Raw genomic sequence first — 10,889 nt, 5'->3', positions numbered from 1 at the left:
ATGCTTTTCTGTAGCAAGACTTGTTTCTTGATATGTGGCTGATTCAGAAAGGATATTATGTTGTTCGGCTTTTATAGTCGAACCTTTGCTTCTATCTGAATCAATTCTTTCTTTCATGCCCACTAGCAATTCTATTTTAGCCGATGACTCGATTGTGATCGACCTTTTCTCATTAGTCTTTCCAAAATATTCGTAGAATTGCTCCTCTAATTGAGATCATGAACCAATAGTACATCAGGGTAAAGATGTAAACCATGCAAAGGCAATACCGGTGAGGGATAAAGAAAATTTTCATACTCTCATATAGTCTTCTTTACCGGCAAAACCCAGCTGTGAGAGATATATACTAATGTGTTCCATAGCGGTTTTATCATCTTCACCACTAAATTCATAAAAATCTGGTACCCACCATCCATCAGGAGTTTTTAAGTAATCAATGCATAACGGGTACGGTATATGATACGCGAGCACCTTCCATTTAGAGGAGCCATATGGATTTCTAGTATGGGCTAAATCTTCATCAATTCGGCTTGATTTGAGAGTATCATATAAAGCCGAATCATGATTGAATGTGCACACAATGCTGAATTTTCATTGATTCGGCTATAATTATTAGCAATATGTGGAGCTGAATCATGAGAATTAGGACTCGAATGCCTTGCTAAAATTTCACTAATTCGGCTGTGGTCATGAGCAAAATACGAAGCTGAATTGTGGGCATTGATCTTTGCATAAGGCGCTGAATTTTTATTAATTCAGCTATGATTACTAGTAACACATGAAGCCCAATCATAACTATTAGCACTTAAATACCTTGCTGAATTTTTATTAATTCAGCTCGAATTGGGAGTAACATGTGAAGCTGAATTATAAATATTAACATTGGCATATGGTGCAAAATTTTGAGAGCAATTGGCTAAATAATTAGCATTATCATAGCCAATTCTCTCATTCATCGGCATGTCATGTGGTGGAATCACATATTGTGAACTTATAGCCAATGAGTAAGGATTTACATGTTGTATGTTGCTAGTAGCATCAAAACTTGAAGAATTTACGATTGACATTGGCTCTTGACCATAATATTCATAATCATGATGTGTATTATGAGGAGAATTAACAAAAGTATTAGCCGATGTAACATATCTAGTATCATTACAGCTAGCAACACCAACATGAGAGCTCATAGAACTTGCAAAATAACTATTGGAATCATAAGTTGCATTTGCAAGTTGTACCTCAGGATGATTGTAGTAATATTGTGATGCAACACCTTGGTACTTCATGGTTTATAACTTAACCTCTTTGCTGAATTTTTCAATAAGCAGTGCAACTTGTTGCAAAGTCGCAAACGAGATCACAAGGGGTCAAAACCATATGCGATCGGCCTTTTGGGTCAGATGCAACGGTAATGGCGAGCACAAAAAGATAGATCAACGAGGAGTAAGGCTAGGTCAGAGATATCAACTATAAGAGATAGCCGAACCAATCTTCCCCAGCGGAGTCGCCAAAAAGTGTGTTGACATTGGAAGTGATCCGAATCACACACCAGCATGGCCTTGGACGCCTAGGCCGCTACGGGCCAAAGAACGCAGTGAGGATGTCACTCTTTCATGGTGAAGAACGGATATGTTTACAAGCAAACCACCAAAGAATAATCAATGTGCTTACGTGACGAAGAGCCAGCTAGTTTTCAGGCAAACTAGCAAAGAAACCGTCGAAGCTCTCGCCCGGAAGGGACCCCGTCAGGGCAAGGACGTCGCTGGGTTACCCTAGGTCGGCTGACAAGCCTAGGACGTCATTCTTGGTCGTCGGATCAAGGGATGAACAGCATGGGGTTGGAGAAGAGGATAAAAGGGTGAAAGGGCCTCTAACCTAGTGGTTAGAGCACCTCAGTAGCATCCAGTAGGCCTGGGTTTGACTCCCCGTCGGAGCGAATTAAAAGGGTCTGGAATAAAAAAAATTAAAAATAGGTTGGGATTTCCTTTGCTGACTTCGGTCAAAAAAAAAGAAGAGAGTAAAAGGGTTGGAGTAGAGGTAGTAGATTTATTTGTTCGTCGATTGGATCGATGGGAACTCAATCGGCCATGATCCTCATATATATAGAAAGGAGGTGGTCTTATTCCAGTAGAAAACCTTTCCAAGACTTATTTTTCAAGTTTTCCACGAGTTTGGAACAGTTCGGATCGGAATCCGAAAGACCAGATCCGAACATGATTTTCTGTTAGGTCTGTCGAAAGTCTTGTCCGGACTCCCGACAGTCAGAAGTTTCGACTTGGGTCGGAACTCCCGACAACAGAGTACCTTTCTGGGGGCATAACTCCTTCATCCGCACTTGGAATTAGACATTCTATATATGTTTTTGACCATCTCGACGAGAGGAACGTAATGGTAAAGTCCGTTCCACATTTTAACAACTTCACAAAATGACCAATTTTGGTTGTATGAACTTCAGGTGCGTTTGGATCATATATTTTGCAATTTTCGGACCTTCAAGGACACCAAAAATGGGAGGCGGCTGGCCTACTCTGTACCGTTCTAGTCAGGAAGGGAAGGGTATTTATGGTGTAATTTGTAAATGTGGCACAATAAGAAAACCCACAGCTTAAATGTTTATACACCAACGGTACCCTTAAGAAAATTGCTAGTGTAAATATACGATTTACATCGGCGGTCACTTAAGATAACAGTGTAAAATCAATTTTTTTTACACTGGCGGCAGTGCTAAAACAATCAGTATAAATAAATCATATATTTATACTAGCGGTTCACTTAACACTATTTAAAGAGACCCATGGGGATATAGACACAAACAACTCAACCTTGGAAGACTTAACGGATTCATATTATTCTCGTCTGAGGAGCATCAGAAGTTCAGAACCGCTAACACAAATATATACTACTGTACTCTGTAACTCGCTCAGGGAGTTGTTTGTGTCTATATCCTCTGATGAAAAACTTTGCCATGTAACACTCAACTTTACTTCGGTACCAAGCATTATATCATGTCACTCAAAGACAGATATTTCACCAGTCCAGCTACAAGAAGCAATCACATTTGGCATTACTGGGTGGTAAGCAACATCAGTGCATGCTTCTTTGAAGGCTTCTATTTTCCTTAAAAGCCTTGCGGACTTGTAATCATAAAAGTAAATACATCCATTGGATGAACCAGATGCAAGTTCTCTTCCGCTCAGGGAAAAGTTGCACTTTACAGGGAAACCCCACACTCCATGTCCTTCAAACCGCATATACTTGTTCAGCTTGAAGGGTGGCCTTGCTGAAAAAATAGCAATGTAGTTCCCATTGGATTGTGCAACAAAAGATGCTTCACGTGGGTGGTATCTTACACACGGGCATGTGAATGCTTCAGTGTAAACCTGTAATACACAAATGGTGAATTCTGTTACTTCCATCCTGCTGGTAGGAGGCCAATCCCTGTTACTGAAAAATACGCTCCCTGGACTAACGACGGAAGAAATAGACTACAGCGTGATGTTTATCTAAAAAGAAAAAAGAAAAAAAAACAAGGAAAGGACCAAACATAGAAATTGAGCGTGATGTTTATCTATATAAAAAGTAAAGAAAAAGAAAGAAAAAAAGAAAAAAAAAACAAGAAAAGGACCAAACATAGAAATTCTTCGTGGTTTAATATTAGGGTAAGATAAAATTTTACATTTCAATCTTCAAAACGTGACTTTGATTGTTACTTATTATCTGTAACTTTACAACATTGTGACTTATAAAATTTAGTTTAAAATTAAATTTAACAACAAATATAGTAATGGCATTTTCATACATCCAACTTTGACAATTTTAAATATGTTGATGTTCCGATAATGTTTGACCACAGAGATTTGCCAACTTTAAATAAAACTGAAAGGAGATAGTACTACAAAGGCACAGATATAATATGGAACTAACAGTAATACACTAATCATGTTGGTAATTTGGGGTACCTACTTCAGCAGATACAGCATGGGTTATGAAACAAAGAATTGTAAATTCATTTTTTTTGCAAGAATTGGCAGAACAGATATTCAACAATGAGCAACTTGTAAATCTATACAAACAAACTGCTAAATTAGAAGTTCAGTGCAACATACGGTCACAACTTATGATGGTTTCTAGAATATGCTCTGATACAATGCTCCAGTCCCATTAGTGTTGCAGCATGATTAGACGGGTTTTACTTCTCTCATGAATATCCTGAAATACTATGTTCAACTTCTACATATCACAACAGATATATCCAAGTGGAAATTGTAAAAATATAATCTCTAACAGGGCTGATATAACAAAACAATAACCAGGTTTCAAATTTTGACCTTTTTTTAAAGTGTTGTACCACATGTTGACTGCATGCAAATAGAAGCAACATGTGAATAAGGTACTAACAAAGATGGCATCAGAACCACATACACTTACTGACTAATATAGAGCTATACGCCTATTACCTGGTTAGATAAAGGAACTTGTCGCATGACATCCCAAACAATTATAGTGTTCTCACTAATATTGCTTCTGGTTGTGTCAGTTGAAGAGATAAATTGTCTCCCATCAGCACTGAAGTCAATGTCAAGGATGGTTCCAAGGTTTCTATGAAATTCTTTTGTTACCAGACCACATCGAATATCCCAGAGTCTAAGGGAACCCTTGGACCCACCAGATAGGAAGATATCGGGGTTGCTTGGATTGAACTTGATAACCTCCACAGCTTGATCCTCCTTGAATACTTTCATTACTTTTCCCTCAACAACATCGACTAGCTGTACGGAACAATCAAGCCCTCCAGAAAGTAAAAAGGGCCTATGAAGGGACCACCTTACATCCTTTACAGCAGCAGTGTGATGTTTCAAAACACGAGCAGTGGTATTCCCTTTGTCCCATACGTTCCATACATGAACCGTGTGATCCATTCCAGCAGAAGCAAGAAGATGCCCTGCAGATACTTTTCTTTGTGAATGTCTATTGAGTGAGACTAATTTAAATAAAAGCTATGCAAAATCATCATGGGTATTTTGTACTGTATGTCAAAAGCAATATCTCAATTAACCAACCAACAAAATTTGAAGCTGGTGATTCTATGAAACAACTCATCTCATGCATTGGTACTTCCTATCAAGTCGACATGTGCACCATATTATTAATAGTGTTAGTTAAAAGTGAAGCACGAAGAATAACAAGGAAAATTCCATGAAGACAGCCTGTTCGCTTGCTCGTAAACGATCGTAAATTTTCAGCCGGGAACAGTGTTTTTCTCTCACACCAAACCAGCCAGCAGTAAATAATCCACGATACGATACGGCCTCCCGAACAGGCTGATTGCCAATGTAATATTTCAAAAGCATCCCTATTTGACATCAAATTACCAAGAAACATGGATTGTAAGCATTTCCATAGAAGATTAGAAGTACAAAATCGAAGGTGAAGATAAGGGAACAGTGGAGGTGATATATCTTGGTTTGCAAAAGATCAGAATTTCAGAATGGTCAGTTCAGTCCTGATAGCCTTCTCTAAAAAGTTAATATAAACATTCAAAAGAAAAAAGGTGAAAATTCCCTACATGACAACCTTTTGTAGTTTTCTTATAGACTTACAATATTACCGTGTACCTTCATAGCATCATCATTCGTACTGTGAGTTTAGATGGCTCAGTGCTAATCTACTAGGGCCAGTAGCCAGATTGTTGAGAACATTGAGAATGCCAGAAGAACATGTCAAACATGTTAGTAGAGAAATCCATGTTTGTAGAGTGGAAGGACAACCCAGTGCAACGTCTAAGATTGCCATTTTCTTGTAGAATAGGGGAAAAACTTCTCATAGCCAAAATTTATAGATAATACTTTGCCAGTTTCAATTTTAATGTTGGTAACGACATCAATACCAGCACAGCACCGGGCACCCACTTTGTTTCCTGGTTACTATAAGAGAAGTAGAGAAACGTATCATGTTGAACCACCTTATTGTATCTCAAATTGCATACCCCAAATCCCCATGACGGTTGTAAAACCAATGCATTGTCTTGATTAGAAGAGGGAGAATTCTGCGTTCTCTTAATATCCTAATGCACGACCCTAGAGAATGGCTAACTCATAAAGATCTAAGAACATTTGCTCATTAATAACATAAGTCAAACAGAATAGTAAAGATCATGGAAGCAGAACTATGTAAGAATAATTACTAACCATGACTTGGTGACCAATCTACACAGTTGATTGCCTTAGTGTGACCCTTCAAACAAACTGAGAGCTTCAAAGGGAAACTTGTGCTTGGTCCAGGCTTTGGTTGGCATCGCAAGGAATGCAAAATGTCAGCTCGTAGATTTGTATAGGTGATAGAGCCATCTGTAACAACATGTTCACTGTTACAGAAATACAGAAGGTAGAAAATGGGCTGCTCAAGCAACATATAAAAATACTACTAAAGTACAGATGTGTCACTCCCTAAACTAGTTCCTCGTGAAATCATCATGATAACAGAAAACAGGACCATTGAAACAAAGCACTTCGGTTTTCTCACACAACAATTGGATATTACGAAACAAGCTTTTTATCAGCCTTTATCCGAGACCCCTGAACATTGTTCTTCAAACAGTTTAAACCATTTCAGACATCTAATCATGGAAGATTAAATTCATCCTGGGATCCACTTCACTATTACAAATCAATTTATCAGAACTAATCACATAAAACTATCCTGAACCCAGCCAGCAGTCTGGTGAAGCTGGTGTCTTCCCATGGGAGCAGCTAACCAGCAACCCGGGACGAATTTTATGCTAGGATAATCACCATCTTTGAATCTGCTGCAATGGGGGCCCAAAAAGCTCACCTGCGCAATCAAACTCCGTACTCGTCAGCTGGGGCAGGGGTGATCCAGATTCTACATGTGCCTGTGATGAAGCCAGGAGAGCACGCTCCCTCTTGGAAATGTACCTGCCACTGGATGGAGATGCCAACGGCGTCGCTGCGTTGAGCAGGGGCTGTTGCGGGAAGGAGTGGGTTGGAGGGAGGTATTGGTGAGATTCCCACCGTGGCCGCTTCAGGGGAGGTGGAGCGAAGGAGGCGGACCCAGTGGCAACCGGCGCGGAGGAGGGTGGGCCAGTAGCATCCTCGTCATCAGAGGTAGCGCCATACGCAGCGGAGAGGAGATCCATCTGCAGTCAGGGTTTTGAGTATTCCCTCTGTCCAAGACTGCGGGGGTGTTCGGCAAGCTGGCTGCAATAGCCAAGCTAGCAGCAGCTGCAACCAGCCACAGCAGACAGACAATGGCTTTTTTCACCTTCATCAATTTAAACGTGACAGGAACAAACGGTCAAATGGAGGCAATTCAATATTGCTGCATTAACGTCTTAGCAGACCAAAAGCAGATGACTCACAATGGCAGCAGAATTATTAATTTGTTGATATTGTAACTCGAGATGAAAGGTCCATGCATCAGGTCCTGCAATGATGGTTTCCAGAAATGGAAAATTTATGCACCCAGGGGTCGATGACCTCTTAGCGAGCAGGAAAGCTCATGTTATTTAAACAGAAGGTAATTCAATTCAGGTTTGTTAAATAGCAAAAGGGTTTATAAATTGAATAATGAATCTGAAATTATGGTAGGCAGTTTTAGCATAAGGTATCCACATTCGTAGTTTAACATACATTTTAAATCTCTCATACTTTGGTTTATTCAAATTTGTATCACCTTAGTTCTAGGCCATTTTTGAGCTTAAAAGTTACTACAAGCAACAAAATTAAACTGTCGGCAAGGAACAAGGCGCTGAGTTGTGTACAATAAGGACAGATAATAAAGCTAATCAGAATTCACCTTAAGTATAAGTCTTTGATAGAAGAAGTTTTCCGTATGTATATTCTACGGAATCAAAATGCTCAAGTTTTTCACGAGTCTATGATGCAGTGCACAATTAAATACTAGTCGATAGTAGTACATTTTGGCAGTTAGTAATAGACATAAAAGTAGATTTCTATACCATATATGGGATTATTAGAGTAGACTAGCATGGTAGTGACAATAATCCTCCAGATAATTAATTGTTGTCACTGTACAAGCAAAACAAATTATAGAACGTAACATACTCTGATTTTGAGGTGACAGGGCTACTGGCACTGACTTTTTGGATAAGACCAGGATCAAACCTGATAATAGCGAATTGCCAATGAGTAGTTAGAAAAAAGGAACTGATGAGCATCACAAGCAATGTTTTCAAGTCGTCCAGTCGAACCTAGTCGCCATGGGACCGACCAGGCGACTAATCGTGATTAGTCGTCGACCTGGCCGATTAGTCGAGCAGACAAAGCAAAGATAGGAGGGAGGAGGCAGTGAGCAGAGGAGATGGGAGCAGGTAAGCAGGGGAGGGCAGACCTGCGGTAGCAGCCGAGCAGGGGACATGCTTACCTGCGGGAGCAGCTGCCTGGCGGGGAGGGGAGCGGCCGGCGGGAACAGGCGTGCAGCTGCCCGGTGGGGAGGGAGACCGGCGGAGGCGGGCGCTGGGGTCCTTGGGGCGGACTGGGCCGTCTGGCCAGGCCCAATGGCCCATCACAGATCCATTTAGGAGGCCTTAGGGCAAGCAGGGCCAGGAGGCAGGGCACACATCCGCTCGGAGGCGACAGCGTGTGAGCTCGGCTTCGAGCGTTTGGCGGCATGCGGCACTCGGCGGCTTGGCCGCTTGGGCGCGGTGGCCGGCGTGCGGGCTGCAGCGGGTGGTGGCTCTCCTCCGGTCCTCCCAGATCCCGACGGCCGGCGGGGTGGCGGCTAGCGGCTCTCCTCTGGTCCTCCTAGATCCTGGCGGGCGGCGGGTAGCTGTGCTGCACCGCGAACGGCAGCAGCAGACAGCAGCCACGGGCGGCACTCGCGGCGCGCCTGCGGCGTGCCCCTCAGGCGGCGGCTCGCCCTACCTCCTTTCTTGAGCTGGGTCCGCCAGTGGTACTTTTCCTCTGTGCGTCTTCTCGAGTATCTGCACGCGCTCTCCCTCTTGTCCTTCCCGCGCGCTCTTCCTTCGTGCTTTTCGCGGACTGCGGCCCGCCTGCCCGCTCTTCGGCCACCAAAAATCGGCAGGCTCGCGTTTTTTCCGCCGGTGCGTGTTTTTTTCGGCCGCCAAACTAGTTGTCCCTGTCCTGGTCGGACAACTAATCGTGACTAGTCATCGACTAATCGGACGACCAGCTTTCTGGTCGAGCTGATCGCCTCGGTGCCCCAAAACGGTCACTAGGGACCAATAGGGACGATTAGTCGCGATTAATCGGACGACTTGAAAACATTGATCACAAGTAGTATATAATCGTCGAATGTACTAGTCCCATCAGTTCATAAGCTGGTAATTCAATTCTATTCTTAAAATAATCATGCTCTTTAGGAGTGCATATATACAGTTGTATGGATCCATTATAGATAAAATTATGTTGGAGTAGTCATCTATGAAGGTATGTGTATGCTGCATGCATGAATAAGTAAGCTGCAGCTAGTTGCATATTTGACAATAGATACAATTATGTCGGAGTAGTCATCAGCCAGTGATATGAAATGCAAGAAATGATGAGGCTCGTCTGGGCGAATAAGCGTGCTCACCGAGCGGGTCTATGCGGACGGTGACGGCTTGACGGTGGTGGCCGTTGACAGTGTGAAAACAGGGTCAGGCGATGTTCAGGCAATGTTCAGGCAGTGGTGGCCTCAGATCCACACCGGCCCGCCGCTGGGCTTCCGCCTTGCGTGAACGCGAAGGTGAAGACGGGAGCGGCGTGGTGGGGAAGATGGCGCAGCCGTCCTCCCCTCGACGTCGGGGAAGCGGCCGCAACAGATCGATTCTCGGGCGTTGCGGGAGGAGGCGACGACGGCGCTGCAGCGGCAGCGGCAGCGGAGGGCGGCGGGAGACGGGGAGAGGAGGGCGCTGATAGAGGCGACGGCGCAGCGGGAGTGAGGGGCCACCGGCCGCCAGACCCGAATCCTACGGAGTCGACGGGATTGAGCGTACCCTTTTTATGAGTGAGAAACTTTATAAAAGATCATAATTCCCCTTGTGAGTCACTTAAAAAATTTGATAGACTTTAACACCACTACTTTAATTTTTTTTTCCTTCATACCGCTACTGTTAGTGCAAATGTGAAAAAAAAAATACTCTTAGGTCTAAATATGTCATCAATTTTTTTAACATCTTAACGACTTCAAATAAAAAAAACTCAAAACTAGAAAGTTGTAGGTCTCGTTGAGATCTACAATTTTTATATAAAAATTATCTTTATTTAATACCGTAAAAAATATATGATTGTTCTAAGATATATTAATCATATCAATTTATTTTTTTGCGGAATTATATTGTCGGTGCAGAAAGTGACCAACAAGTAAATATTTGTAGTTTTGCCATACATTATAATCGGAGGTGGCCTAGCACTCAATGACACATGGTTTATACTAGTTCGGGCAATGTGCCCTACGTCCAGTTTGAGTCGATCGATGACTTTATTCCTGAGTTTAGGTGCTCGAAGTTTGAGTGGAGTTACAAACAAGAAGGAGAAAGATTGGGGCTACAAGAGGTCCGGTCGGATTTCGGTCGGAAGGATCGAGAGTGACGAGAGCCCCGCTATGAGCTAAGTGTTCAAACGTGTGCTTGTGGTTCGAACCTGACGGTTCTATGGTTGTGTACTAGTGAACTTGATCGATCTGAATCTATCTGTCTGTTGGAAGAGAGCGTATCCCCTTTTATAGATGAAGGGGATGACCTTACAAGTGAGAGGAAAGGGGTATGTTTGCTGCTAAGTCTTGCTTCCCACGTCGGTGGGTATAAGATGATGGTAGATGCCCACAACACTGTTGGATGTCAGATGCACGTGGAAGGTTGTGTTGTCTTCTTCGGGTATGACAAACGTCGTCGTCTGCCACACTGTTGA

At 42.7% G+C, this 10,889-nt stretch overlaps 1 protein-coding gene across 4 annotated transcripts; it reads right to left on the bottom strand.

Annotated features, from left to right (window-relative positions):
• Positions 1-2,829: 2,829 nt before the first annotated feature.
• On the bottom strand, positions 2,830-9,977 carry LOC136504725 (uncharacterized). 4 transcript variants are annotated; one of them, XM_066499700.1, is made up of 7 exons: positions 9,574-9,977; positions 8,085-8,144; positions 7,379-7,443; positions 6,832-7,281; positions 6,189-6,347; positions 4,458-4,942; positions 2,830-3,380 (listed from the first exon to the last, which is right to left on the bottom strand). In XM_066499700.1, exons 4-7 carry the CDS (start codon positions 7,154-7,156, stop codon positions 3,009-3,011), a joined length of 1,341 nt encoding a protein of 446 aa, XP_066355797.1. In that variant the 5' UTR covers positions 7,157-7,281; positions 7,379-7,443; positions 8,085-8,144; positions 9,574-9,977; the 3' UTR covers positions 2,830-3,008. The 4 variants fall into 4 exon arrangements, with proteins under 4 accessions (XP_066355797.1, XP_066355798.1, XP_066355796.1 ...); XM_066499701.1 differs by lacking the exon at positions 7,379-7,443; XM_066499699.1 differs by lacking the exon at positions 8,085-8,144.
• Between the last annotated feature and the right edge of the window lie 912 nt (positions 9,978-10,889).

The sequence above is a fragment of the Miscanthus floridulus genome, chromosome 14 (assembly GCF_019320115.1).
Source record: "Miscanthus floridulus cultivar M001 chromosome 14, ASM1932011v1, whole genome shotgun sequence".
In the NCBI taxonomy this organism is placed as follows: domain Eukaryota; kingdom Viridiplantae; phylum Streptophyta; class Magnoliopsida; order Poales; family Poaceae; genus Miscanthus; species Miscanthus floridulus.
Note: the sequence above shows the minus strand (reverse complement) of the source record. Positions and strands in the feature narration are given on the sequence as shown.

Coding starts and splice junctions, on each gene's coding strand:
- LOC136504725 (XM_066499700.1), bottom strand. CDS start 7,156: ATGGATCTCCTCTCCGCTGCGTATGGCGCTACCTCTGATGACGAGGAT. Junction 6,348..6,831: donor TACGGAGTTTGATTGCGCAG/GTGAGCTTTTTG, acceptor ATGTTGTTACAG/ATGGCTCTATCACCTATACA. Junction 3,381..4,457: donor AAGTTCCTTTATCTAACCAG/GTAATAGGCGTA, acceptor TGTGTATTACAG/GTTTACACTGAAGCATTCAC.